Below are 27,973 nucleotides of genomic sequence, written 5' to 3'. Positions count from 1 at the left end.
CTCGGCTTCATTCAACGTTCGTCTCTATGGTTCCCGGAAGTGTGGCCTACTGATTCCGGTGTGGGATTCGGCGGGTGTGAGGCGAGCGGTGTGCGGGACGGAGCGGAGGTTCAGCGCGGCCGGGGAATGCTCGTGGCCTTCTGAGCCGCTTTCCGCTTTCGCCATGTCCGTCGTGCCGCCCAACCGCTCCCAGACCGGCTGGCCCCGTGGGGTCAACCAGTTCGGTAACAAATACATCCAGCAAAGCAAACCCCTCACGCTCGAGCGGACCATCAACCTGTGAGTGGCGCTCGGTGTCTCCCCTCCTTCCTCCCCTCCCATGAGCAGCAGAGAGCCACAGCGCCACGCCTCCTCTGCCCCTTTCTCCCGCGTCTTTACTATAATAGGGTTGTCGTCCCCCTCCCCCGCAGAATCCTCTCCCTTCCGCCGTTTCCCAGCACTTTGTCTTGCTCCCCTCCACGCGCGATAAAAAAAAGTCGAGGTCCCATTCACACGTGCATGATTCGCGCGGTTTCCCTGCGCTTGGTTATTATCGGCACCTGCTTCCTTTGTGCATGTGTCGTAGTTCAACGGTAGAGTAGCTGTTTGCCGTTGCATGTCGGACTGGGAATACTTGCTGCCTGGGAACCCTGGAGAGTCGCTGCTAAACAGTATAGGCGACCGTGAACTAGATGAGGTCTGACTTTGCTTTAATGTAGATCCCTAGGTTCCTCAGTCGCCCACACTTCCGCTCTCGGGGACACCTTAATCTGCCTCCACCCAAAGGGTTTTGCAGCTTGCAGACCACATTCTCTCCCCACCCGCCCCCACTTTTTATTAAAGGATGTGTATCTGTTTACTGATGCATTTCTTTTCTGCATGTAGTAAAATCGTATGGGGCGGGGGAAGGCAGTCTGGATCCCCTGTGCCAGCTAAGGAGCTTTTTGTAAACTTCTAGCAACACAAAATTACAAATATAAGCAACTGAGTAAGAAAATAGACCCAATGATTTCCTTTTACATTGAGTCTATATGTGGCATTGTCATTTGAATACTGTATATATTTCAGTAAGTGCAAGACAGGAGGAAAAAGATCTTGACCTCCAGCCGATACATAAGGCGGGGGGGGGGCAGGACAGAAAATATATTAAATGTATGACTCCAGGTAGGGCTGCGAAATACTCTTCACTGAAACCCCAGAGAACCACTGCCAGCCGGAGTAGATCCCCTGTCTGAAACCCTGTAGAGGTGCTGCCAGTCATTTTGTAGACTAGACTGAGCTAGATGCAGCAACTGTCTTGGTTCAGTGTAGGGCAACTGTCTGTTTTGTGCACGTTGTTTTGTGCATGGGGGGCTGCAGCTCCAAAGCATACAGTGGAAACGGACCGTGTAATACAGCTCAGAGTCACTGGCCATACCGTGCTGTGTTCAATGTTTGAACTAGATTGTCAGTTTGCATTAAAATACTGTATTTAAGGTGTAATTCCTTTTAGGTATCCACTCACAAATTACACTTTTGGGACCAAGGAACCCCTATATGAAAAGGACAGTTCAGTGGCTGCCCGGTTCCAGCGCATGAGGGAAGAATTTGACAAGATTGGAATGAGGCGGACTGTCGAGGGGGTCCTCATTGTGCACGAACACAGGCTGCCTCATGTGTTGCTTTTGCAGTTGGGCACAACTTTCTTCAAACTGTAAGTGAGCTTTACCAAACCAAGCAATGTGTAATGATACATGTTTGAAGCTCCACAGAGAAAGTAAGTGACTTGTACATGGAGGGCAAAGGCAGCTTTAGGGTAGCTCAACCAGTGTGGCTGCACTGCAGCGAGCGCCATCAAAATGCTGTAAAACTGAGTGAGAGACGGGTGTGTGTGGTATTTTAGCGTTGCACAGAACACCACTGCAATTTGAGAGCCCTGGTCCATTACTGTGGAGGGGGAATTTGGAGTGGAGAAGCAGCTGGGCCAGGGAAGCACCACTCTCCCCCTTCCATTCTATCAGGGAGAGGTGAGAAAGTGAAGTCTGTCCTTCAGCCTTGTGTTGCAACCAATGTTCCTTGGCTCCTACCCTCCCAGAACTGCTTTCTACAGTACCATTTCTCCTTATTGTTAGGGTTTGAAAGAGTTGCTCCTATCTAGAACTTGCTTATTTTTCTTGCATTTCTCTTTGTTTGTACATAATGTTTCTTAAATTGTGAACCACCTCAAGTGTTTCAACTGGAAAAACAAAGTATCAGTGTTTCAAGTAAATATGGAGGAATGTAAAAAGCAACTTTGCCAGATCCTTAAAAGGCTCAGGTAATAAGTAGCATGAGAGAATTCTACCTGAGACCCTGGAGAGCTACTGCTAGTCAGAGTAGACAGTACTAGCCTAGATAGCCAAATACAGTCCAAACTGATACAAAAATGTAGCCACTATTCCTGTGTATTTTCTGTAGCATGCTGATTCCCAGTTGCAGTTCTGGGGGGTTCACACACAGTTTAGGCAACTAACTGTGTTTGTAGCTGGCCATAATAGTAGCTTTAGACTGCAGCCTACTGGGGAAATCTGAAGAGGGTAAATCATACCTAACTGAGGTCCATTGATTTCAATGGGTCTGTCTGAGTAATACTTAGCTACAGACCATGGTCTTCCATTTTAAATAGATTGTTGTTGGTCAAGTAGTCAACTCCAGTGGGGCTTTCAGGTAATTTGGGTTACTTCAGCTTTATTCCCTCTACAAATTACAATGTAAAGCAGTATATAAATGGTTGAAATAAACAAAATGCTGCGTTTTTTCATCTGTCCTTTCTGAATATTGCTCATTACCTTCCTCCTGCTTCTGTTAGAAAACTAAAAGGTGATGGTGATCCTACTGCACCACACATGACTCTTCTAATCTCTTTGCAGCATAAACTAGTCTAAATTCTTGGGAATAGTTTCACAAGTTTCTGAATTTAATAGGTAAGCCATTTCTAATGCCCTCAGACAACTAATTCTGGAACAAAATCTCTGGGTCCATTTTTTGATTGCAGAATTTGCACAGAAGTAAAGCAACACCATAGTTCTTCTAGGATATTGTCACCTCCACAGTAGTAAACTACAATACCTCAAGGACTGTCTCTCCTCATATTAGCTGACCCTGCAACAGAGCAGAGCTATGGCCCTTCTACAAGAAGCCTGGATAGTGCCAACACGAGAACAGGCCTTTTCTGCAGTGGCTCCTCCCTTGTGGAATGCTCTCCCCAGGGAGGCCCCCGTGGCACTTTCATTACATATATTTAGGCACCAGGTGAAAACATTCCTCTTCTCCCAGAGCTTTGACTAATTAAACAATCTATGGCCTTTTAAAGTGGGCATCATTGTTTTGTTTGTTATTATGTTTTGTATTTTTGTGTTTTTATACTGTTTTGGGAACCTCAGATGAATGGCGGTATGTAAATTAAAAAAACAAACAAAGTCCCCAAATTTAAGCTGCTTAACCATTGGCAGTTTTCTTTATGTAAACAAATAAAGAGTCCAGGACATAAAATGTCCCATTGAATCTATTGATTTTTACCAATGGTTTTGTGTTGTATTAAATAATATATATCTAATAGGACTTAATGGGGGGACGGGACCTGGTCCAGATTTGCTTCGACACTTTTTACTATCCAGAGAAGGTGAAATTTGGCTGAGGTAGTAAAACATTCTCAAAACAGGTTTTTGGACATTTACTGCAGTGTTACTTTAAAAAATATTTTAATTATGACTGTACCTAAAACACATCCTTTATCATGAATTTCTTTTCCACAGGCCAGGTGGTGAACTTAATCCGGGAGAAGATGAGGTAGAAGGTCTCAAACGTTTAATGACAGAGGTAGATGTCACAATTATTTGCATTTTTAACCTGAGGCTTTAGGATGGATAACAATAAGCCTTTTATGGTTGCATTGACATGAACAAAGGTGAATAGCGTTCAACACACCTGTAAGGTAAATTCAGGAATTAAAACACCTTAATTTTTAATAAACTCTTAGGTGCGGAAGTATGTTTGCAGTTTTGCCAATCCATGAAAAAGTCCAGTGAGTATGTTTTTGAGTTCTGAGTTTTTCTGGTTTTCCATATGAAAGTTAAGAGACCTTCACTCTAAGGCAGCTGTGGCGAACCTTTTCTAGCTAGCTGGCAAGATCCTTCTCTCCCCACTCATGGAGAGCCAAATTTGACTGGTGGTCAGAGCTGCTCACCTGTCAAATCACCTTGCCAAGCAGAACATCATGTCATATTAATATTTCATCTCCTGTTCTTTTCAGCAAGCTTGTAAGGCACCCAGCGCCTCTCTTTCCCAGTATTTGGTACTGGTGCTGGCCTCATCTGAGGCTTGTGTAGAGTTTAGGCTTTGGGTAAGGTGCAAACATCTGTTGCTTCTTTTGACTGATCCTTACATAGGAGCACTAATTCTATCTTAGTTGTAAACTCTGTGTTTACTGAAAAGTGCCTCTTCAGTTAAAGGGGCCCAGCCTTCTCCATAAGTGAAGCAGGGAAGGCTCTGGGGCTTCTGTAATAGAGACTTCTGTAATGGATGACAATGGAATATTCTTCAGACTAATGTGCTCACCAGTTGTTCCTGGGTCTGACCTTTGATGCAATTCCGTTTCTGACTCAGAGTCATCAGTTTCACCTCCTGAAGAAGTGGGTCATGACAGCTCCATGCCTCTCAGCTCACTGTCTTTCTCCTTAGAACACTGGGTGCTAGTTGCATTTTCCTTAACTATGTTTTGTTTTGGATTCTTTTCATTCAGCTCTCTCTTTTCCCTTCACTGTGTGTGAGCTTCATCTGCCTCCACCTTTCCTGCACAGCTGATGCTCAGCGTGTTTATTATTTTAGTTATGCAAACCACTTAACTGTGGTTTTTTTGGAATGGAAAGACAGCATATAAACTGTCTTAGTATTCCCATGGGGCGGGGGTGGCATTGGACAGTGGAGGTTTGCATGCTGGGCACCAGCTATATTGAAAATTTTGCACCCTTTGATAGAGATTTGCATACTCAGCAGTATCAGTTGATACTGGGAAGGGAGTGGGAGGGTTAGGAGACAGGAGCTCATGTACTTGGCATTGACCAATGCTGGGAAGGTGCATGCAGGAAAATGTGGCAGCAGCTGCAGCTTTGCTCCTTTAATGCCACTTTGTCTTTCTTAACTTCCTTCTCTTCTCTCCCCATCTCACTCCCTGGTCCAAAAGTCATTTCAGATTCCATTACATAAAGAGAAGCAGATGAATGCCAAGTGTTGCAGGAGACACAGGTGAAGCTAAGCTAGTGAGCTTCTCAAAAGCAATATTTGGCCATTGTTACGAGCAGGTTACTCTACCATATGAATCCTTAATCTGCCTGAGCAAGGTCATTCTTAGCTACAGTTCTTGAGAATATCCACTTAAAGAGGGACTATACCTTTGAATACCAGTTGTTGGGAAGAAATATTTGTTGCATAATGTTCTGTAAACAAAGTATGGCTACCCTAGTTTATTATACTTTTTCTTAGTCCAACAATCTTTTAAGTAACAGCACCATTGCTTATATTTCTGTACTTACTCTTTTGTGAACTAGTGAAAAAGTTAATCGAAACCTATTACTTTTTTTAAAAAACACCACTTTATAAATAGTGTTTTCATAGCGTCATACTGTAAATGATACACTGTAAATTAATGGCCTGGTTTGCATGTAATGCTAAATCATGGTTTGTTTAATGAAACCATAGATTAACCATGAGTTGTCCCACGGACTATTTTTTAAACAGCTTGCTCCTCCAAGCTTGTTTTGTTTTCCACCCTTGTTCCTTTGTTGCTTGATGAGTGTCTGAGGTGGTCAAAGAAGCCATAGGTAAGGAAGGGGGCTAGGTTCTCACATAATGCTAAAACAAACCAAAGTTCATAAGCAAACAGCAATTGTGGTTTGACAAAAAACAAAATAGTAGTTAAACCACTGGGCAGGGTTTGGATGATCAAACAAACTATGACTTAAATCATAGTTTAATAAGCCATGACTTTATGTTATACAGTGCATGTTCGGGTTGCGATCGTGATCTGTGTGGGATGCACGATCGCAACCCACAGCGTTCACAACCTGCAGCAGCACGTCTGCACACACGCGAGCTGTGATTCAGTGCGTCTGTGTGTCCACAAGGCGTGATTTAGCACTTCTGCGCATGCGCGACCGCCGAAACCCGGAAGTAACCCGTTCCAGTACTTCCGGGTTTTGGCGGTCCGTAACCCGAAAAAACGCAACCTGAAGCATCTGTAACCTGAGGTATAACTGTATATGGATCAGGTCATTCAATTAACAGTATTTGTTTGCACTTCTATATTGATTAAATAAATTTAAGAATTTAGACTATTCTGTTCGGCTAGCATTCATAATATATGACATTCTGCTATTGTGAAGCACTGGCATAGAGCATTTTCCTTGCATTTCTATTTTGGCAGATCCTGGGTCGGCAGGATGGAGTGCAGCAAGACTGGGTCATTGATGACTGCATTGGTAACTGGTGGCGACCGAATTTTGAGCCCCCACAGGTGAGAATTGAAGTTGCCACTAGCATTTTCATTTGATTTATTTTTTGAGCTTACCACAAAACCCCTCCCAAGAACTAATTAATCATCCCACTCCGTGACTCTACCTCTGGTAGAAGACTGGCAGGCTCAGGCTTCTGTAAGTCACAGAAATATATTTGGAATATAACTAAAGTGCTCTGGCTGTGGATATGATTCAAAGCAACTAGATTCTAACTGTCCTGGTTCAACCCCATGAACTCTCATAACATGTTAAGTACTTTAATTTCAGGAAAGCTGCACACAGACACGAACTAATCATTATTTTTTATTATTTCCCACAGTATCCGTATATTCCAGCTCACATTACGAAACCAAAAGAGCACAAGAAGCTCTTTTTGGTTCAGCTTCAAGAAAAGGGTAGGCATTCTGTCACATCTTTAATTTTCATATAGGTTTTCATATAGGTTTTATTGAGAGATGGCAACAAAATCCTGGGCAAGGTCGTTTGTACTATCTAAACTTAAAGAGAATTCCGAAAACTTATTTCTACGGTAGTGGCTTATATGCTGCTCAACAGCTCCACTGGTGCTCCTCCCCCACTCCTGTGCTGTGGATGAAACAAGCCAGAGTTGTTGTGAGAAGCGAGGTTACAGGGAACCAGGCAGAGGGCCTTCTTGGTAGTGGCGCCCTCCCTGTGGAACGCCCTCCCATCAGATGTCAAGGGAATAAACAACTATCTGACTTTTAGAAGACATCTGAAGGCAGCTCTGTATAGGGAAGTTTTTAATGTTTGATGTTTTAGTATGTTCTGATATATGTTGTGAGCCGCCCAGAGTGGCTGGGGAAACCCAGCCAGATGGGCGGGGTATAAATAATAAAGCTATTATTATTATTATTATTATTATTATTATTATTATTTGTGCGTTACAGTATGATGGATTTTATTGTGGGAGGTAGTATTTCTTCACATCTTTTCTGTACACAGTTTCACTTAAAATTGCTTAAATGTGGATGGATGTGGCCTTAGGTTTTTATGACTCATTCCAAGTTGCTTTCAATTTGTGTGTTGTGCCTGAGGAGTCCTCATGCCAGGCATGGTACCTGTATATTCAGACTGTACAAACCAAAGTTCTAAATATTACTATTCTGTATATGATGCAACCTAGGAATTAAGAAAACTAAACTTCACTCGATATTTGTCTTGTCCTTGCTTGAAGCAGATTTTTATTTGACTTGATCTCTCTTGATTTGTTCTAGCTTTGTTTGCAGTCCCCAAAAATTACAAGCTGGTAGCTGCTCCATTGTTTGAGCTCTATGACAATGCACCAGGTTATGGGCCTATCATTTCAAGCCTCCCTCAGCTTTTGAGCAGGTAGAGTATGCTGTGGGTTTCCATGTTGTGGTTTCATACTGCCGCAGCTACTACAGAAAAGCTTTCTTTAGCTCTTTCACTTGCTTCTGTAGGGAATAGCTGACTGAGTGCTCTGAGGATTGTTGTGCTTATGTATCCACATTGGCCTGGATCATAGGATAAATTGACTTAAGGAAAACCACAAAAGGAAGGTTTCCATCCTCCCTACAGCTGCCTGAAAGGGGCCCCTGATGGGTTGGGCCTCCTGAAAATGTATGTTGGGTTGCCAGGAGGAAATTCTACAAACTTCCTTAATTTATCTTAGGATTCAAGACACTGTATTTACATCATATCATTCAGCAGAGTACTTTAAATTATTTTGAATTACAAACAGTACTTCACATTCCTTATATGTTCCCTTTCACTTTTCCTTGCTTATCAAAAGCCAACAGAAGGCACCCTACAAAAATTTCCTTCTGCTGCTATAGTCATTGCCTGCCTTATCATATGAGTACATTACCTCAGGAGAATCAGCCTTGATGTACTTTCTTGAACCTTGCTTGCTTGCTGGGCTTCCAATTGATGTATTATGTGTTGGCTGGCTGTTTTTCAAGCTGCGTTCTTAGAAACCTAAAGTTCTAGCAAGCACTGTCTGGGTGCATGTAGAGTAGGGGTAGTCAATGTGGTCCTCTCGAGATTTTGGAACTATAATTCCTATCATCCCTGATGGGAGTCATGTTGGCTGAGGCTGGGATTTGTAGTCTGGAGAGCAACACATTGGCTACCCTTATGTAGGGCAATGCTAGGCTCAGTAGAGTAGAAAAAAGGAAAAACCATCAGCCCATGGCTTGGATTAAAACTAGTCAAACTTCCAGGGTGCACATTCCAATGGTAGGTGGGGCAAAAACCCAAATAAAGCAAAACCACTTGTCCCCATGCCATCTATCTTCAAACATATTGGAAATCAACACAGTGGGAAAAGGTGGGGGGAGCAAAGCACACACACAACCACCAACACCTCAACATAGCTATGATCGAACAGAAAACCAAGTTCCCCACTGGATGTGGCAGGGTGTGTGGAGGTGGGCTTCCTTTTCCTTTCTGCACCCCTTGAGATTGTTCAGCCAGGTGAAGGAGGAGCTGGAAGCAGGTGCACAGCTTCTGCATGCTGTGAGTCAAAGGTGGGTGGCATTGCAGGCTCTTAGCAATATCGTTATAAGCAGCAACTCCAGCAAATTCAAAAGGAGGTCAGTATTTTATTTAATAAAATGCCTGCTTCATATCAAGAGAGCAATTCCCAAGCAGTGGCTTGCATACCAGCCAATTGCTCTGAATTTGCCAAGGTAACTGGGATTGATGTCACATGATGGACAGGTGGATGTGATTTGACCAAAATGACCTCCGGGTCCAAATGGGGAGTCCTGGAAAGCCTAGTAAAATCCATGGGCCAGAGGTTGCCTACCATTGCAGGAGGTCCTAGGGCCAGTGATCCAAGTGTGTACCTAAAACCTGCTGGTGCATCTTTTGCAATTTATAGAAAGCAGATCTGTTATCTAGCCGATTAAGAAAAAATGTGTGTAGTTCATGATCTTCAGTGTGAGTAATCATTACTTCTTTTTCTCCTCTGCCAGGTTCAATTTTATTTACAACTGAATTCCCGAAGTATGTGGTAGAAGCCGTCTCTGTGAGAACAGCTTTAAAATGTAGAAGAGAGAACCTGACACAAAGATTTTTTTTTTATGTCTCCCCCCTTCCCCAAACTCTCTACCATCTGAATAGGAAAGTGAATCTTGACTGTTTAGATAGTGGAATGATGAGTGTATTTGCATTTTAATCACCTATGTTGTAATAGTCACTTGACTTTTTTTAAAAATAACATTAAAACAAAATGATCTCCTTTCTGTTTTTGTGTGTTCCTTTTCCCAATGGGACTTGATGAGAGATACCTGCCCACTGATTCATTTCACAGCATTGCATGTGAGAATGAAAGAGTACTATCTTCATCCATCTAAATATACCTTTGGAAATGTAGGCCACTTGTTAACTAACTAAAAGCAAGGTCTTTTGTGCACAGGAAACATAGCAGGTGTTGGGACTCAGGTTGACAGCAGGTCTTGAAACAGATGGAGGGAATTGATAACTTGTTCTATCACTCAGTGCAGCCTGAAGGAGGGAACTAAGCTAGGCTAGCAATGAAGTGTCTGAACAATAAAAGGGCAGTGTTTCAAGTGATGCTGCCTTGTCACATAAAAGTTCCCAGTTTTAGTTTGCTTGCTCCTCTTATCAGCAAGAGGAATAACTCCAATTTGGAAAGCTCTGCACTAGTCAATCATGTGAGGTTGTGCTGAGAATAGCTGATTGACAGGCTGGTTGTCCCAAAGGGGTGTAGTGTGAGGGGTGAGGGGTGCCAGGGCCCCAGGCACACAACTTTTGAGGTGGCATGAAGCAGGTGCCCCCATGCAGGCAAGCTCAGCACAGCCTGGCGCTCCTCTCCACCCCCTAAGGGCTGTGTTGACTGGCTGGGCTCCCCACTGTGTGGACAGGCGGCTCAGCACAGCCCTGCTTTGCTCCGGTGGGGTCGCTCCAGCAGCACCTGGCACGTGTGCACCTGTTCTGGGTGCTGGCAAATGCCACTACGCTGCTGGTCTCAACCACCTCAAAGTTTGGCCCCACCCGTTCTGCTAGTTTCTGGATACAGTATTGTCCATTTTATTAATTTAATTTATTTATTTATCAAATATCTATACCACCTTTCATCCAAGCACCACAGGAAATTATACAATACACAAACACCAGAATACATAACATAGTAACAAAACAAAAACAATAACCCCTCTCTTGCAAGGAGATTGGCCTCCACATTGGGAGATGAGCAGGCAAACAAACTCGTAACATTGCGGCTGACGTAATTAGGTCCTATGATAGTGTTTATAAACAAATACAGATCTACAACACAAGACTTGTGAGGGAGGGATCAGAAAAACCTTTCTGTTTTGGTGGGACAATCCAGACACATGAATTGGTTACAGAAGTTCTTAAATTTGTTTTAGATGCTTTATTGAGGGAGTGGGATGTAACTGTAGTACTGTAATAAATAGTCCATACTGACACACATTCTTTTTTAAAAAGTATATTTTTATTTCCCTCCTTAAACAATATTTTTGATAATACAATAACACAAAAACCTTTTGCTCTGCCGAGCACATGACTCCCCTCCTTCCCTTCAGCAGGTTTTCCACTTTCAAGTCCTGTCTCACAATTTAGTTCTTTAACTTCCATTGTCCACTTTGTAGGATTTATTTCAATCCTGCTAGTGTCTTCAAATTTTTGCAATTGTTATTCAAATATACAATAAATTTACTCCAATCCCTTTGAAATTTTTGATCGTCCTGGTCTCGAATCCTGCAGGTCGGTCTGGCCAATTCTGCAAAGTCCATCATCTTCGCCTGCCACTCCGCAATTGTAGGTACCTCCTGTAACTTCCATTTTGGGGCCATTAAAATTCTCACCGCAACTGTGGCGTACACTGATGCAAGTTCTTTTGACAGACAGTATTTCAAAAATGTGAGGGGGCGGGGGCGGAACTGAAATATGCAAAATGTGTCCATGCTATGGGAATTTTATTATTCATAAAGCTTGCAGAGGGCTCCAACCCTGATGTCAACAGATGGAAGATGTGCATGATGATATCTTCCAGGAGGTACTGTAAGTACTGTACCCACTCAACTTTGATCTGCACAACTGGCTCTTTTACAATCGTTCTGCACTTGCAAGGAATTGCTTCTTCAAGGTGGAAGCACCAGCCCTTTGGAACTCCTTCCTCATTAATATTAGACAACCACCTCTATTGTGTTTGGTGCCTGCTATTTTTTTTTTTAACCCATAGTTTCATCTGTTGTGATGAGGCCAGGGGAGTTTTACAAAGGACTGGAAATGTAAAAGATTATGTTACAAGGCAGGGGATTAGTTGGCAATAGAAAGAAAGAAACCTCAGTTTTTAAAAACCTAACTATTGGTCAACAGGTATGCACTATATTTTAATAAGATGGGCAGAGAAAATTGGACTACTGTATTCTGTATTCTGAACTGTTTGCAAGAAATGTGTTTGAATATATTGTGTCATATACATACAAACCCATGTCTCACACACAATATATTTATTTAAATTTGCCTGCTCTTCATGTTTACAAGACACCACCAAGGTTACAATGTTAAAATCTAAAGCTGTATTTTAAACATTTAAACAAACTAAGCATTATACACCCAAGCATGCATTACATTGCGTATATAATTAATACACTTTAATTAGAAGTATAACTTTTGGCATAGATTATGCCTGATGATAATAATAAAGCGTGCGTATACTGTCCGTAGTGTGTGTGTCTAACATATTGTGTTTCTAAAATAATATTTTGTGTGGTTAATATATGCACACAGCACAGAGCGTGCGTGTTTGCCTGTGTCTAGGTGTCTAAAATATATGTAGGGAGTGTGTTGTGTTAGATGTGTCAGCGTATTCCGACAAGAAACCCGCCCCGCGCGGCCTGTTCGCCACACATCCACCCACCTTTCCCTCTGTCCGTCCCCTTTCTGTTATTTCCCCTTCCATATTTCCGCGCCCGCCGGTCACTGCCTGGCAGGGGAAGGCTCAGCTGGGCGGCCTGTCTCGTCCCTCCACCCCGAAGTCAGCGCCGTCCGCCTTCTTTCGCAGCCCGAAGCCGAGCGTCTCCCTCGCCCCCGGCCGGAGAGGCCTCCGCCTCCGCGTCAGTGGGCCGGATTCGCTCCGCTGCCGCGACGGAGCGGGCGGGCTCCTGAGGGAGGCGCTCATTCGCTCGGGAAGAGGCCCCGGGGCGGCCAGCAGCGGGCGGGCGGGCGACTGCGCGGCTTTCGTTCCCGAGTTCCGTTCGTGTGGGCCGGAGTCAGCGGGAGTAGGCCTCTCCCTGCGGGCGCTAGGCCGTTGCCGGGAGACCCCGCGGACCGCCCGGGCTGGAGCCCGCCAGGCCTCCGCGATGCCGCTGCTCTTCTTGGAGCGCTTCCCTTGGCCCAGCTTGCGCACTTACACGGCGCTCAGCGCCCTGGCCTTGCTGGGCAGCAGCCTCAGCGCCTACCGCGCCCTCAGCCAGGCCGCCGAGCACACGGAAGAGCCCCCCGGGGTGCGGCTGCAGCCGGAGACCGGAGGAGAAGGAGGAGGAGGAGAAGAAGGAGAGGAGGGCGACCTGTCGCCGCGGGCCGGGCCGGCCGCCCTGGACGTCGCCTATTACTTGCTCTCCGACAGCCTCTGCGTTTGGGTGAGCCGCCCGGGAAGGGAAGGCGAAGCGGGGCCTGAGGGGATTCCTTGGAGGTGGGGAGGCGTGATCCCCGGGGTCAGGGGGAGATAGACGGCCTGGGGAATAGGCCCGGGTGGGGAGTGCGAGGGGATCACTTCGAAGAAAGGTGCGAGGAGGACGGGGCTGCTGAGGGCGAATTAGGAGACGGGGCAGGAAGGGGCGCCTAATTTGGGGGAGAAGGAGAGAAGTCATGGGGCACAAGTGGCCCACCTGTAAAGGAGGAACACCTCTGGGCAACGTGGGGTGGGAGCCAACAACCCCACTCAGGTCGGTGGGCTGGATCCCACGAAGTTGTCCTCGGAGGAGACCCAGTGAAATTAATGGGTGCAAGGTTGTGGGACTAGGCCCACTGAAATCGCTAACACTTAAGCATGTCTGAGTCTGGCTCCAGCCCCGTTGGTGAGTTTGTTTGTTTTTTTACGGAAGAGAAGGTGCCTGCAGGAGAGGAGGGTATTGTGGGGAGTGGGCACCTGATGTTTGGAGGGAGTAGGGCAGGGGCCAGCAAACTTTTCCAGTAGGGGGCCGGTCCACTGTCCCTCAGACCTTGTGGGGGGCTGGACTATATATATATATTTTGGGGGGGATGAACGAATTCCTATGCCCCACAAATAACCCAGAAATGCATTTTAACTAAAAGGACACATCCTACACACTGATTCCCGGACCGTCGGCTGGTTGGATTTAGAAGGTGATTGGGCCAGATCCAGCCCCCGGGCCTTAGTTTGCCTACCCATGGAGTAGTGTGTATCTCCCATCTTATTCCCCATAGACACCCTTCACAGCAGTAATTCCCTGGCCAATATGCTCCTCCCTCTCAAAGAGGCCCAAAGAAATGTGGTCCTTGTGGGGTGGGCCAGAGGGTTGGGTCTTGCAAGGTGTAGTGACATAGTGGGACACACTGGTGAAAATATTAGGAAAGAGGATATAGACTCCTCTTTCCCCCACATTATGGGATGTGTGTTTTGTAGGGGATGTTCAAGGTAGCATCAGGGTGATGAGAGTAACTCTGCATGGCATGGTGTGGGTATAATGACAGGGAATAGGGTGTGTATGCCTAAGGATCAGAGCAGGGATTACATGTGCTTGTTTGGGGAAGAGGGTGCTAGTCACCCACTGCTCCCTGACCTTCTGATCCTATTTGCACATCTGAGTAGGTGGGGGGACATTTTTTGGCAGAGTGATAAAGCTGGCAGAAGGAGAAGGCATCTGAAAGGCAAATGTAAAGATTGTTAAGGGTCAAAAAGTGTGGGGACAGAGTAGCAGATTAGGGAGTACTAAGGGTTATTCATTGTCCCTAAGTAAATATTTAGTAGGAAAAAGGTAGTTGCTGGAAGTGGTTTTGATTCTTTAAGGAGTAGCTAGGGAAGCGAGGGATGCTGGCCTAGGAGTTTTGGGGGATACATGATAGACAGCACCTAGAAGAATAAGGAGGCAGTGTAGTAACTAGAACGTGATGGTGCTAATGAAGAAAGTTCATTTAATGTTGATTCCAAGGTTGTCTGGTCGCCTTGTATTCTCTTTCTTGCCTTGTTCTGAAGGGGTATCCCTAATTTCAAAGCATCTTGACTCCATAGTTGTCTGGTTCAGGGGATTTGCAAGGTACTGCAGGACTTTAATTTTATTTCGGCTGTTTGTCAGTTGCTTTTCAGGACCAAGTCCTCACAAAATGACAGAGAGAAAGAAATACAATAGAACCTCAGGCAGAATATGAAGCATTGAGAGGATGCAGACAAATAGATGTATTGGAGATACTGAACTAGATTACCAAAATTCTCTTAAGGAAAGACAGTAGTAAAAATATAAGGCTTTCCTGAATTTGGCTTAAGGGGCCAAAGCAAATATTAAGTCGAAGACAGTTCTCCAACTGCAAAACTACTATTGAAAAGATCCTGTGTTGTGTGCTCAGCACCCTAATTGATTTCCTGCCCAGAGTGGCTGGGGCAACCTAGGACTCAGCTAGACTGGAAAAGAAAAAGTGATTTATATGCATTGTAAAAGCGAGATGAGCGCCGCAACCCCAGAGTTCGTCATGACTGGACCTAATGGTCAGGGGTCTCTTTACCTTTTACTATGTGCGATATAACATTGTACCACCAGATGGCGACATGGAGTCTCATTTTTCTCTAAGCATTTTCCCTGTTTAAATTTACAACTTTAAACTGAAACGCTTCTTTGATGTGTCTAGATCCAGCCCCAGTTAGTTAGGCAGCTAATAATAATAATAATAATAATTTCACCAACAGACATACAAGGAGGACCTCAGACACAGTTCTTAAATTTACAGGTAGGGTCATATGAGAGCAGGCTTCATTTAGGACTTTGCAGGTTAAACCATTTAGGAATTAATAATTTTATTATTTATACCCCGCCCATCTAGTTGGGTTTCCCCAGCCACTCTAGGTGGCTTACAGAATATCTAAAACAACACTGTTTTAGTGTTGTTAGCCGCCCTGAGCCCGGCTTCGGCTGGGGAGGGCGGGATATAAATAAAATTTATTATTATTATTATTAAAAACATAATAAAAACATCAAGCATAAAAACTTCCTGATACAGGGTTGCTTTCAGATGTCTTCTAAAAGTTGTGTAATTCTTTATCTCCTTGACATCTGGAGGATGTTCCACAGGGAGGAATTGGGCCGAGACATTGATGATGATGATGCCATAGAATGTTAATCAGCTATAGGCCTGGTTATAGAGAAATGTTTTTGCCTGGCACCTAAAGATATGTAATGAAGGCACCAGGTGATTTTTGCTAGGGAGAGCATTCCACAAATGAGGAGTCACCGCAGAAACAGCCCATTCTTATGTTGCTACCCTCCAGACCTCTTTTGGAGGAAGCACACAAGGGCCTAAGATGATGATTGCAGGGTCCAAGTTGGTTCTTGAGGTAATGCGGTCTTGAGTCATTTAAGTCTTTATAGGTCAGAAGCAGCACTTTCAATTGGGTCCGGAAACTGATTGGCAGCCAGTGCAGTCAGGCCAGGATTGGCGTTACTGTATATGCTCAAACCAACTTGCCCCAGTGAGCAACCTGGCTGCTGAATTCAGCACCAGCTGAATTTTCCTGTCTTCTGAGGCAACCTTACATATAACATGTTGCAGTAATCTAAGCTAGAGGTTAGCAGAGCATAGATACCAGACCTGAGGCTATCCCTGTTCATATAAGGATGCAGTTGTGCCCCCAGCCAAAGCTTATTGAAGACACTTCACTACTGAGGATACCTGACCACCAGGCTATGTACCCACTCCTTCAGAGGGATTGTAACCCCATCATGAGCATGCAACCTCCCTTCCATCCAATCTAGGGAACCACCCACTAACAGTTACTTAGTGTTACCTGGATTGAACTTCATTTTGTTGGCTCTCATCCATTTCATTACTGAGACAAGGCAACAGTCTAGCACATCCATTGCCACACTTGTAAATCTAAAGGAGAAGTAATGCTGTGTGTCACCAGCATATTGCTGATGACATACTTCAAAACTCTGGATAACCCCACTCAGTGCTTTCATGTAGAAACCACTGAGTGGGGATTAAACAGCACAGGGGATAAAATAGAACCCCAAACTGAATGCTTTACAGGGCCTTCCAAGTATCACCCTCTGGAAATAATAATCCAAGTTGAACTGGAACCACTGCAAAACAGTGCCACCCAGCCCTAAATAGGACAGTTGTTCTAGAAGAATATCATGGTCATTGTTATCAGCCAAGAGGAGCAAGGGTCCAGAGCGCAAGTGGTTGCCCTGACCGATTCAAGCATTTTGTCCACATCCTTGAGCCTTACTAACCGAAACACATCCAACACTAGGACTAGACAGTTCTCTGGACATTCCTTGAGATTCATCTGATGTAACAGCAGAGTCAAGATCCCAGTGGATGCAAGTGATTTTATCCTCAAATGCTTTGCAAACAAGTCATAGCAAGCTACTGTCAGTTCTCCCACCTCATTTGGACCAGACTGTAAGGGCCCCACACACCTGCAAAAGCTCTGTCAGACGGCACATTGAAGATGCAATGGAGGCAGCAAAGTCTGCTTCAGGAGGCAGCAGCAGCTGCATAAAATGACTTTGGCCCCTGAGTCATAGGTCATAGAGTTTTGTCCTACTCAGTGCTTCCTAGATCTCCCCAGCATAATCTCCCACAGCTCTTACACAAGTTCAGTGTTGGCAATTTGTGACACATGAAATATATCTTAAGTACACCTCAGGCATGGTATGAGCAGGCTAGTTCCTTGGTGTCAATGAAGTGATCTGCCTTCCAGAACATTCTCTGGCCAGTTTTAAACTTATAGAGCAAGGTCATTGCCTTGGGGTTGTTGTTAATGCTTATGCAACCTGATCAGTGGCCTCAGTCCTATTGCTACAGGCTAAGATTATGCTTGAGCTATGTATTTCATGTTTGCCCAGAGTGTGTGGAGAAATACACGGGTTACTTAGATTTTGCTGGCTGCATTCTGAAGCTAACATTCAAAAATTGTACACCTCAGTTCTCATCTGCTTTACCTGATTTTGTAAGTGAAATAAGACAGCGTACTCGATGCATTTGATAATTGCCTATAAAATCTCATGCCAAAACAGCAGGTAGAGTTCAGTTCAGTTAGAGTTCAATTCTGTACATCATCGGTGGATAACCTCATGCCTGGGGTCTGAATGTGGTCCTCCAGGCCACTCTGCCTGGCCCTTGGGACTTTCTCTATGCCACACACTCACCAGGCCTACTCTGCAACATTCTCAAGTGATTTTTCTTTCTGGAATGTGTCTTTGAACTGTGATAATGCCACTTCCTTGTCTGGATAGAGAGATAATTGTGTGTGTGTGTGTGCGCGCACGCACGCGTGTGCACTGCAAATTCTAACATTTGCAGAATTCTGTCTTTAATGGCCTTGCTGTACAAAGTTAAGAGTTGCATCCATTGCTTTTGCTTAGGCTCCTGTGTCCATTTGTGGTGTCAGGGCAGGATCTGGGGCCACAATATGCAGCAAGACTGGCTGATCACATTCGAAGTAATACATGTTACCATCTAAGAGGAGGGGGCCTATGAGCATTAGGTTCAGCATCTAACCCAGGCTTCCTCAATCTCGGCCCTCCAGAAGTTTTTGGCCTACAACTCCCATGATCCCTAGCTAGCAGGACCAGTGGTCAAGGAAGGTGGGAATTGCAGTCTCAAAACATCTGCAGGGCCGAGGTTGAGGAAGCCTGATCTAACCTCATCACTGCCCCTGTCTAGTAACAAAACATTCTGACTTTGCCTTGGTTAGGACTGAAGACCCATTCACATTGTATAGCTATTTCAGTCTGATTATTTTTGTGCTGTAATGTTCACTGAATTGAAATTACACACTTGACCCAGAATATCACTTAACTGATAAAGAAATAGAGCACTTCAGTTATTTCAGTTTTTGAAAGAGAGTTTGTAAGCCTTGAATATCCTGCACTTCATAAATTTAATTATTTATAAAATATTTATATACTGCTATGTAATTAAAATATTCATAGTGGTTTACAGCAATAAAACACAAAATCATATTTTAAAAACTGTATAAGCAAGTTAAGAAGACGTTAATCATTGTGGAGAGGCAAGCTTGCACATGAGTCTTTTGGGGGTATTTCAGATGCAAGATGTATTATCCTGGGGAGGTGACTTAGTCTTGTTAGTCTTCGATATTTTTCAGCAGAGTTCTATGAACACCTGAAATTCCAGGTGCATTTGGCTAGCCTTCAACAGTGGCATGTATTCTTGTGCAGCAGGAGCCACGTGTGATCATTGTCTGATATTTGAACAGTGGTGATTCTGTAAACGATTGCTAATTGAAGACATTAATCACTCACCAGGATTACCCGCATCCTTACAATTGTGTCATTCAAACTCTTCCCTTTCTCACAGCCTCTGGGGAAGTCTGCAGTGTTCAGTGAGATTTTCATCACTTATTTATTTCTCATCACTTGTTTATAACTGTGAGCTGCCCCAGCATTAACAGTATCAAGAGTCTTTTAAGAAAAAGTTATAGCAAAAATGTTTTTCTTTTTCTCACCATTTACTTTCAATACTATAACTCCTAAACATTTTTCAGTGTTTATGAATAGTCATAAATATGAATTGCGACATAAATAACAATAGTAGGATAACTTTGACAAAGATATCTCAACGTCTACTATGTCTTACAAAGGAGTCTTGTGTTTCATCTTTGCAATAGAAATTGGTCATGTTGTAACATGACAAACCAGGGTTGCTGAATTTTTGTGGTTTCTTTTGCACAGGCAGAAATCTGCACGCAGCCTGATTGCTCCCATTTGCTCCTCCACTGGCAAAGCCAACCAATAAGCTGTAATTGAGCTTGGCTTCCCATGAAAGTCAAACTCCCCAGGATCATGGTTTATTTCTTAAAAACAAGCCAGGACAGCAAACCATGGTTGGAGGTCAGCTAGTGACCCTGGTTTGTTAGGGAGCCACAGACCACAATCCCTAGTTAGATGTCATGGGAAGCAGAACTTAAATGCAGCTTTCTGACTTGTTTCTCCTGCTCATGCCAGAAGCAACTGGCCATTGTGCAAGAGGACACATGATTACGTAGTTGGCAACACTGGTTATAATAATGCACTAATGCAGTCAGTGAGCAAGGGTCAAACTGCAGATGGATGAGAGAGTTGGAGCCTTTCCTCTGTTTGCTGCATTACCCCATGAACCCGCCCCCCCGAGACTGACTGAGAAAGCTGTAGGCTGTTGTAAAATCTTGTTTAATTGATGTAAAATCTGGTTTAATTCTGCTATTACGAATGAAGCAGTAAACTTAGTTATATACAAATCTTGCTGGTAAGTGTGACTGTATTTTTAAATGTAGAAATTTGGTTGCACAATTTTTAAGAAACATAGCTCTTCGCTTTCAGAATTCGACATTTTGGAAATGCATTGTACTATTGTTCACATTGCGCTATCTGGGTTACAAACCACAGCCTTGAGTCTTGAGGTCTGTTCAGCTGGGAACGTGAGCAGCATTCATTTTCATTTAAAAAGGCAAAGGCAAACTGGCTCAGCCACATTTTTATGTTGTTTGGTTCATGCTCTTATTCAACTTATTAAACAATATACAGTGGTACCTTGTGTTATGGACAGGATCCATTCCGGAGGCCCGTCTGTAATATGAAATGCCGGCAACTCAAAGCGCTGTGTCTATGCAGGCACGTGGCACGATTTGGCACTTCTGCGCAGGCATGAAGTGCGATTTAGTGCTTCTGCGCGGGCACGAGCAGCAAAACCTGGGAGTAACCCGTTCTGGTACTTCTGGGTTGCCGTGGGACGTAACGTGAAAAGATGCAACACGAAGCGGACAGAACAGGGTGTATGACCTTATGGAATTTTAAACTGGGGGAAGTATTGTTTTTGTTTGTTACCGTGCTATATATTTTTATATTGTAAACAACCTTGCGATTTGTTGAAATGAATTGTAGTACAGTGGTACTTCGGGTTACATATGCTTCAGGTTACATACGCTTCAGGTTACATACGCTTCAGGTTAAAGATTCCGCTAACCCAGAAATAGTGCTTCAGGTTAAGAACTTTGCTTCAGGATGAGAACAGAAATGGTGCTCTGGCGTTGCGGCAGCAGCAGGAGGCCCCATTAGCTAAAGTGGTGCTTCAGGTTAAGAACAGTTTCAGGTTGAGTACGGACCTTCAGAATGAATTAAGTACTTAACCCGCGGTACCACTGTATACAAATATTTGTATAAACAAAACAAAATAACATAGGTTTCTGGAGGTATTTTCTTGTATCCTAGGATGGCCTCTTTTCCAGGGAACCTCCAACGTACGTAGCCTTTAATATTACCTGCTTAGGAGGGAGAGAACCTAATAACCACCATTTTACACCGCTAAACACTTGAAGGAGGCAAAGGCTAATCACAGCTGGGAGAAATATGGTTCTTGATCAGTTGGGCAAATTGGCCAGGGGGTTCCAAACCAGTGAGTTTTAATGGAAGAGAATTCATGTTGAGACTCAAGACAGGATAGGCATAACATATAAATATATTTTATTTTTTGTTCCAGGTACTGGTGAATACGGCTTGCTGTATTTTGATGCTGATTGCTAAACTAATACAGGGTGTTGTGTTTGGTCCCCTCCGTGTTAGTGAAAGACAGGTAAGAAAGGCCTGTAGGTCTTGCTGGTGGGTAGACTTAACAAAAAAACTTTGTGATAGGTGGATTTGTGATTTTCATTTTTCATCTGGGAATATTTAACTTCCAGGCATATGTTCGTATGTAACCTTCTTCCTTATTCACTATATATAGAAAATAAAGTCTTGCTTACAGGTATATCTTGATCTGACCATGGTATGCAGATCAATTCAGGTATATAGATAGTACAGAGATTCAAAACGTAGGCTGTGTTGCTTAAAGGGGTACTGGCTCAGCTCCAAAGTTGAGAGGCCTTTGATTATACTAGATTAGAGAACAGATGGGGAATCTGTGGTTCTCCAGATGTTGTGGCTCTCCAGATGTTGTTGCACTAGAGCTCTCATCATTCCTGACCACTATCCACACTGGTTGGGACTGATGGGAGTTGTAATCTAAGAACATCTGGGGGACCACAGGCTCACCATCCTTGTATTAGAAATTGCTGCTGAGATATTTTGATGGAGGATGGTATATAAATATATATATATTTAAAAATAATGTTAATAGAGGAAGAAGAGTTATGCTTATGTACTCTAAAATGAATTATGGGTTTGAAAATGAAACCTAAGAGACTTTGGCCACCCTCATTAAGCCATAGACTAGATTTTTCAAGCAGCCTAACAAGCAACAACATCCTGATTACAGAGGAAAACACCCAATTTCTCAATAGTTCTTGAACTTGCAGCATGTACATGTGCAATCCGAGTAGCAATACGTACCCTTGTGGGGTTTGTGTAGACCAAGTTTTTGACTGATTTTTTAAATAATCCACCATTTTTGTAGTATCCTCCAGAATTTGTAGCTTACAACTATCATTATCTGTGACCATTGGCCAAGCTATCTGGGGTTGATGGGAGTTGTAGTCCACACAATCTGGAAGGCAACACTTTGACTAACCCTGTCTTAAGAGTATAGCCTGCACCATATTTTTCTATCTCTTACTTGCTAGTAAGGACCTCTTGCATTTTAAAGAATCAATGGCTTTGAGGGTTAGATGACAATGCTCCACATCTAAGGTAGATTCTTAGCTAAGAATGTGGGGATAAGCCCTCAGCATAATAACTTTAATAGCTGTTTCCTGTGGGTGTCAGTAGCTCCATTCTTGAAGAACTCTTTTTAACTACATGTACAAATCTCTTTCAGCATCTCAAGGATAAATTTTGGAACTTCATCTTCTACAAGTTCATCTTTATTTTTGGTGTACTAAATGTTCAGACGGTGGAAGAAGTGGTCATGTGGTGCCTTTGGTTCTCCGGACTCGTGTTTCTGCATCTTATGGTTCAGCTCTGCAAGGATAGGTTTGAATATGTAAGTTTTGGCTGGTGGTTTGAAGTTGAGGATGAGAGTTCTTTTATACAGGAGTGTATTTCTAAACCACTGAGCCTAGGGCTTGCTGATCGGAAGGTTGGCGGTTCGAATCCCTACAACGGGGTGAGCTCCCGTTGCTTAGTCCCTGCTCCTGCCAACCTAGCAGTTCGAAAGGATGTCAAAGTGCAAGTAGATAAATAGGCAGAAAGGTAAACGGCGTTTCCGTGCGCTGCTCTGGTTTGCCAGAAGCGGCTTAGTCATGCTGGCCACATACCTGGAAGCTGTACGCCGGCTCCCTCGGTCAGTAAAACGAGATGAGCGCCGCAACCCCAGAGTTGGCTACGACTGGACCTAATGGTCAGGGGTCCCTTTACCTTTATGTATTCTCTTGCCAAAGAAATCTAAAGTTGATACGTAGATTAAATGATGGAAATCAGTTTGAGTTGTTTATTTTTGCTTGAGCTTGTCAATCACCTCAGCTTGTCGATCTATGGTAAAGAACAAATAAATACTGGAAGGCTTTTCAGCATATACCTCCTGTTCAAGTTGCGCTTGAGAGTTCAGTCTATGTGCCAGTTTTCTGTGCTTTTTTTCAAGTTCTTTAATATGCTTTGGCTCTGCAGGAATTCATTGTGTTTTGGAAGTAAATGGGCGCAACTGATGTTTTCCAATGCCTTCATTTGTATATTTCAGCTCTCCTTTTCACCCACCACACCAATGAACAGCCACATCAGAGTCCTGACCCTGCTAGTAGCTATGCTTCTTTCCTGCTGTGGACTAGCAGTTGTGTGTGGTATTATTGGCTATACCCATGGAATGCACACATTATCTTTCATGGCAGCAGAGGTGAGATTTCTTGTTAGTGTGAGATTAATGTGCTCACCTTTTTCTGGTTAGCCTTGTTTTATTTGTGCAACCTTGTTTGTGTATGCTCTAATTCTCTAGCAGAATATATCAGAATTTATTTTTGATTCATAGAGTATCCACTGAATAGGGCTTACTGCATCTGTATGCTCAAGATTATGAATATTTTTTGCAGAAAGCAGTGTGAGCAGTTAACATTCTGTTGTCTGGGCTTAGGAAAACTCAAGCCACTATATGAAAAATAGGTAAATGTAGCCTGTTTGAAATAATTGCCATCTGTATTAAGTGCTAATACTCTTAAGGGTTCTAAAATATATTTTAATTCAGGATGATTTACAGCATTCATTCATAACTGAGTTTGTAGGCCTTTGATCTCCAGGAGTCCTAAACTAAATGAGTATAAGAGAAGGAAAGGAAAGAGAAAAATCTAAAATTATATATTTAAATAACCAGTTGTATAGAAAAGGAAATAATGGTTGCAAGAGCAATCTTCTACAAGCTAGTGCCTTCCAGGTGTTTTGGACTACAACTCCCATCAGTCTCAACCATCATAACCAATGGAATTATGCTTATTTGAACATACAGTAGCACCTGCAAATGCTCTCCTCCCATAACTTGTGAGGAGGCAAGTTGCCCAATAATGCCTGTAGTAGCAGTTTTGGTGAGCAGAGGAGGAATTACTGAAAAAGGACACCAGACAATGTTTTTAAAATGAAAATTTAATTAATTAACAACAACACCACCGGAGTTGTACCAAATTCAGCCATCAAGGACATCTCTTTTTATACGTGGCTTATTATTTCCTTATTTCCTTATAAAACAAGCTACTACTTGTGGCTCTGACCTTTTAAAAAATAAATGGAAATCTGAAAGAAATATAATCCTCTTATGTCTTATGACAAATGATTATATCAATTTTCACTTCCATCTCTAACCATTCTTAAGCTTGTTCCGTAGAACAATGAGAACCATTTGCAAGAAGCTCCCTTCCTGCCCTGATCAGTCTTCCAAGGGGGGGAGCTTACAGACCGTCTATTGTATGGTACCATTCTGTTCCCTTCTGAAGGAGCCTTTCTAATTCCTGGAGCTTATTCCTTCCCATCTTGGGCATATGAAGGAAGATAGCATAGACTTGTTAGCAAAAGTTTAATACTGAAATTTAAGAAGCACATTTTGTCCTGTCTGTCTGGAAAATCAGTTTTCTTGTTTTTCTAGTTCTCTGCCTCAGGTTTCTAGTTCTCTTATCAGGTTTCAAACAATTCCAGTGAATTGTTTTCTCTTTTTGTTTCCTACAGTCCCTACTTGTTACTGTGAGAACTGTGCATGTGATTTTACGGTAAGTAAGAGATTGGGCATGTGTTTGATTTCACATACAAAACATGTTTGTTGTGAGGAGCATGCTTCAGTTGTCAAACTGTTCTTCCTTTTCTGTTTTTTATTTACCCATGCAATTATTTTCAATAAATTATTGAAGGGGATTGGACAACCTTTGTCCCTCCAGACGTAGCTGGACTTCAACTCCCAGCATTCCTGACCCTTGACCCTACTGACTGGGGCTGATGGGAGTTGGAGGCCAATATCTGGGTTACCTCTGAAGTGCAGGATGGTATGATTTGTTTTATGTAAAAAGTATAGAATAAAACATTAGTATATTAAAATATAATGGTGTTATTCTGAAACTTTGGGTTAAATTATAGTATTTAAAAAGGCATGCAGTAGGACTAGGATGTACAGATTGATCAACACCAAGGGCCACATCAGAGTGACTATCATGAGATAGAACACATCTGATTTTCATATTAAACTTAAAAAAAATTAGTGACCGCTTCAGTCTGGCTGGTGCACCTGTTCTTATATTCTTACTTATTCAGCAAATGAGTTAAATGAGTCAGTCTTAAGAAGATGTCTGATTTTATCAACATTAAAGTTGAAAAATATAATGCACTTGAGTCCTTCTTTAACATCTTAGATTGTTTGCCTCAATATTTTCTATTTTAAAACTGTCAATAAGTGCCAGGGTTTAAAATAAAATCTGAATCAAAATGTTTAATATAAACATGTTATCTATTCACTCATAATCTCTTCCATCTTAATATGAGTTAAATATATATATATATGTAAAAGACTGTATCAGGAATGGTGGGCTGGCATTACACACATGATACAGTGGCTTTTTGTATATCTTCTTGTGTGAGCTGTAAATATTTACTTAGATTGTTAGCCACAATTCTTTTATTAAATTTTTATATTGCCCATCATCCAAAGTTCACAACATAAAAATACAAAATGAGGACATAGATACATAATAAAAACAAAAACAAACCAATAACCCCACTTCAACAAGCACATCTGAAAGGCCATAGATTGCTTAATCAACCAAAGGCCTAGTTATAGAGAAACGTCTTCTCCTGGTGCCTAATGATATGTAATGAAGGCACCTGGCGAGTCTCCTGGGGAGAGTATTTCACAAGTGGGGAGCCACTGCAGAAAAGGCCTGTTCTCCTGTTACCACCTTCCAGACCAGGATTGGTGGAATATACTGAGATCGCATTATTTTCCTCAAATAAGGACACTCAGGTCTCTGAGCTTTGACTCCACCTGCCTTTGTCATTCCTATCCTGGCCAAGTAAGGGGAGAGGGGAGAATAGAGCCCACATGATGTATAACCCTTCTTTACAGATGTGCTTTAGGTGAGTAGGTATGTACTAGTTTGTGTTAAGAATGAGTCTTTAATGTTGATATTTCTAAAACTGGCAAAATGCTTTTCAAATAATACAGTGTTCACTCCTTCCCTCACTTAGGTATGTCATTCATCTCTGGGATCTCAACCATGAAGGTACCTGGGAAAGCAAGGGAACGTACGTTTATTACACAGACTTCATCATGGAGCTAATGCTTTTGTCCCTGGATCTGATGCATCACATTCACATGCTGGTATGCATTGTTAACTGATAAATCATGGCCTATATAGAATGGGAATAATATAGAACTGGCTTTTATAGAAGTGTTTAAAAACACCTTTATTGTTACTATTTATGGCTTGTTACGTCCTGCATCCTTAAGCCATACTAAAGAAGGGTTGTGAGCATGTGGGGAGAGAACTGTGTGGGAGAGAACTTCGGCTTTGATTGCTATTTTTGCTGCAGTATTTCCTGCTGTAGAAGAGAAGAGCCACTTTCTCTTCTGGACTCTCTGATTGTGGGACCTGCTGTGGTTAAACAGCAAGCATAGCTCTATTCATGGATAATACTGCTGCTTTTCAAAATTAAAAGTTTTCCCCAAGTGACATACAATTGATATCATAAAACATTTAGTGGCAGCCCACCTTGTTATAGCCCAGAGATGGAAATAGGGTTCAAATTTTACAATCAATAACTGGCTCAAAACTGCGGGGGCCTGCAGTGGCCCTAATCTTTGTTTGGGCCTACCTTTAAAACCAGCCTGAAACATGGGACACATTTTTACCTTCTCTCTCAATGACCCCTTGTGTCACTTTCAGCCCTACAATTCCGTGTTTCTATGCTGTTGTGCTTCTAGTTAGGTCTTCCTCTTTCCTTAATACGGGGGGGGGGGGGGAGAGAAGTTTGTTGCTGTTTGGAAGCCCAAACCAAGCAATACTCTGAATTTGAACTCCATAAGCAGCTTGTTTCTAGTAAACTCAGAAAGAGTGCTATGACAGCTTTTAGGATGTGGCTGCATTGGGACTTCAAAGAGAGAGCCATATGCACAGTAGGCTAATTTCTGGCATTGTCTTTTTATTGCCTGGTGTATTTGCATGCCATTCTCTTCTTTCTCTCCCTGTCCACCCACACCTTCACTTATGTGCTGCTGGATTACTTAATGCTCTTTTAAACGTTTGTTTGGAAGCTGTTTGGCAATATCTGGTTGTCGATGGCCAGCCTGGTGATCTTTATGCAGCTGCGTTACCTGTTCCATGAGGTTCAGCGCAGACTTCGCCGTCACAAGAACTATCTCCGTGTGGTTGGAAATATGGAAGCGAGGTGAGCAAGTTCCTCTAACTGCGCAAGACTAGGAGAGAGTCCAGTCTCACAGTGTTCTCTTTTAGGGTTGTACCCAGTGTTAGTCATGCTCAGAGTAGATGCATTGAAACATGACTAGTTTAGGCCCATTAATTTCAGTAGGTCTGTGCCAAGTAAAACTTAGTTGGAGACAACCCTTAATTTCCTTGCCATCTGACTGTTACAAAACTGGTTTGCGAGGAGTAAACTTGCTGATCTTCACAGTTCCAGTGATGATATGGTAATTTATTACTTATACCACGCCTAACTGACTGGGTTGCCCCAGCCACTCTGGGCAGCTTCCAGCATAATAAAAGCACAGCAGAATGTCAAACATTAAAAATCTTCCCAATACAGGGCTGCCTTCAGATGTCTTCAGAAAGTTGTGTAGTTGATAACGAGGATAGGCTTATTATTATTATTTTTCCTTATCAGTGTTTCTTTCAA

At 43.0% G+C, this 27,973-nt stretch overlaps 2 protein-coding genes across 3 annotated transcripts in view; both read left to right on the top strand.

Annotated features, from left to right (window-relative positions):
• The first annotated feature begins 38 nt into the window (after positions 1-38).
• NUDT21 (nudix hydrolase 21) lies at positions 39-9,735 on the top strand. 2 transcript variants are annotated; one of them, XM_081920417.1, is made up of 7 exons: positions 39-279; positions 1,472-1,672; positions 3,753-3,816; positions 6,419-6,508; positions 6,829-6,904; positions 7,745-7,871; positions 9,470-9,735. In XM_081920417.1, exons 1-6 carry the CDS (start codon positions 164-166, stop codon positions 7,861-7,863), a joined length of 666 nt encoding a protein of 221 aa, XP_081776543.1. In that variant the 5' UTR covers positions 39-163; the 3' UTR covers positions 7,864-7,871; positions 9,470-9,735. The 2 variants fall into 2 exon arrangements, with proteins under 2 accessions (XP_081776543.1, XP_081776542.1); XM_081920416.1 differs by having other exon boundaries at positions 42-279; positions 7,745-7,859.
• A 2,713-nt stretch (positions 9,736-12,448) lies between these two features.
• AMFR (autocrine motility factor receptor) overlaps positions 12,449-27,973 on the top strand; it is a 28,112-nt gene continuing 12,587 nt past the window's right edge. The window contains exons 1-7 of the mRNA XM_081920329.1: positions 12,449-13,126; positions 21,207-21,299; positions 22,479-22,643; positions 23,337-23,489; positions 24,803-24,843; positions 26,309-26,441; positions 27,375-27,508. Coding sequence (XP_081776455.1) covers positions 12,848-13,126; positions 21,207-21,299; positions 22,479-22,643; positions 23,337-23,489; positions 24,803-24,843; positions 26,309-26,441; positions 27,375-27,508 — 998 coding nt within the window. The 5' untranslated portion in view covers positions 12,449-12,847. The remainder of the gene's footprint in view (positions 13,127-21,206; positions 21,300-22,478; positions 22,644-23,336; positions 23,490-24,802; positions 24,844-26,308; positions 26,442-27,374; positions 27,509-27,973) is intronic.

The sequence above is a fragment of the Podarcis melisellensis genome (genome assembly GCF_964234715.1).
Source record: "Podarcis melisellensis genome assembly, chromosome: 8".
Classification (NCBI taxonomy): domain Eukaryota; kingdom Metazoa; phylum Chordata; class Lepidosauria; order Squamata; family Lacertidae; genus Podarcis; species Podarcis melisellensis.
Note: the sequence above shows the minus strand (reverse complement) of the source record. Positions and strands in the feature narration are given on the sequence as shown.

Coding starts and splice junctions, on each gene's coding strand:
- NUDT21 (XM_081920416.1), top strand. CDS start 164: ATGTCCGTCGTGCCGCCCAACCGCTCCCAGACCGGCTGGCCCCGTGGG. Junction 1,673..3,752: donor GGCACAACTTTCTTCAAACT/GTAAGTGAGCTT, acceptor TCTTTTCCACAG/GCCAGGTGGTGAACTTAATC. Junction 3,817..6,418: donor TCAAACGTTTAATGACAGAG/GTAGATGTCACA, acceptor CTATTTTGGCAG/ATCCTGGGTCGGCAGGATGG.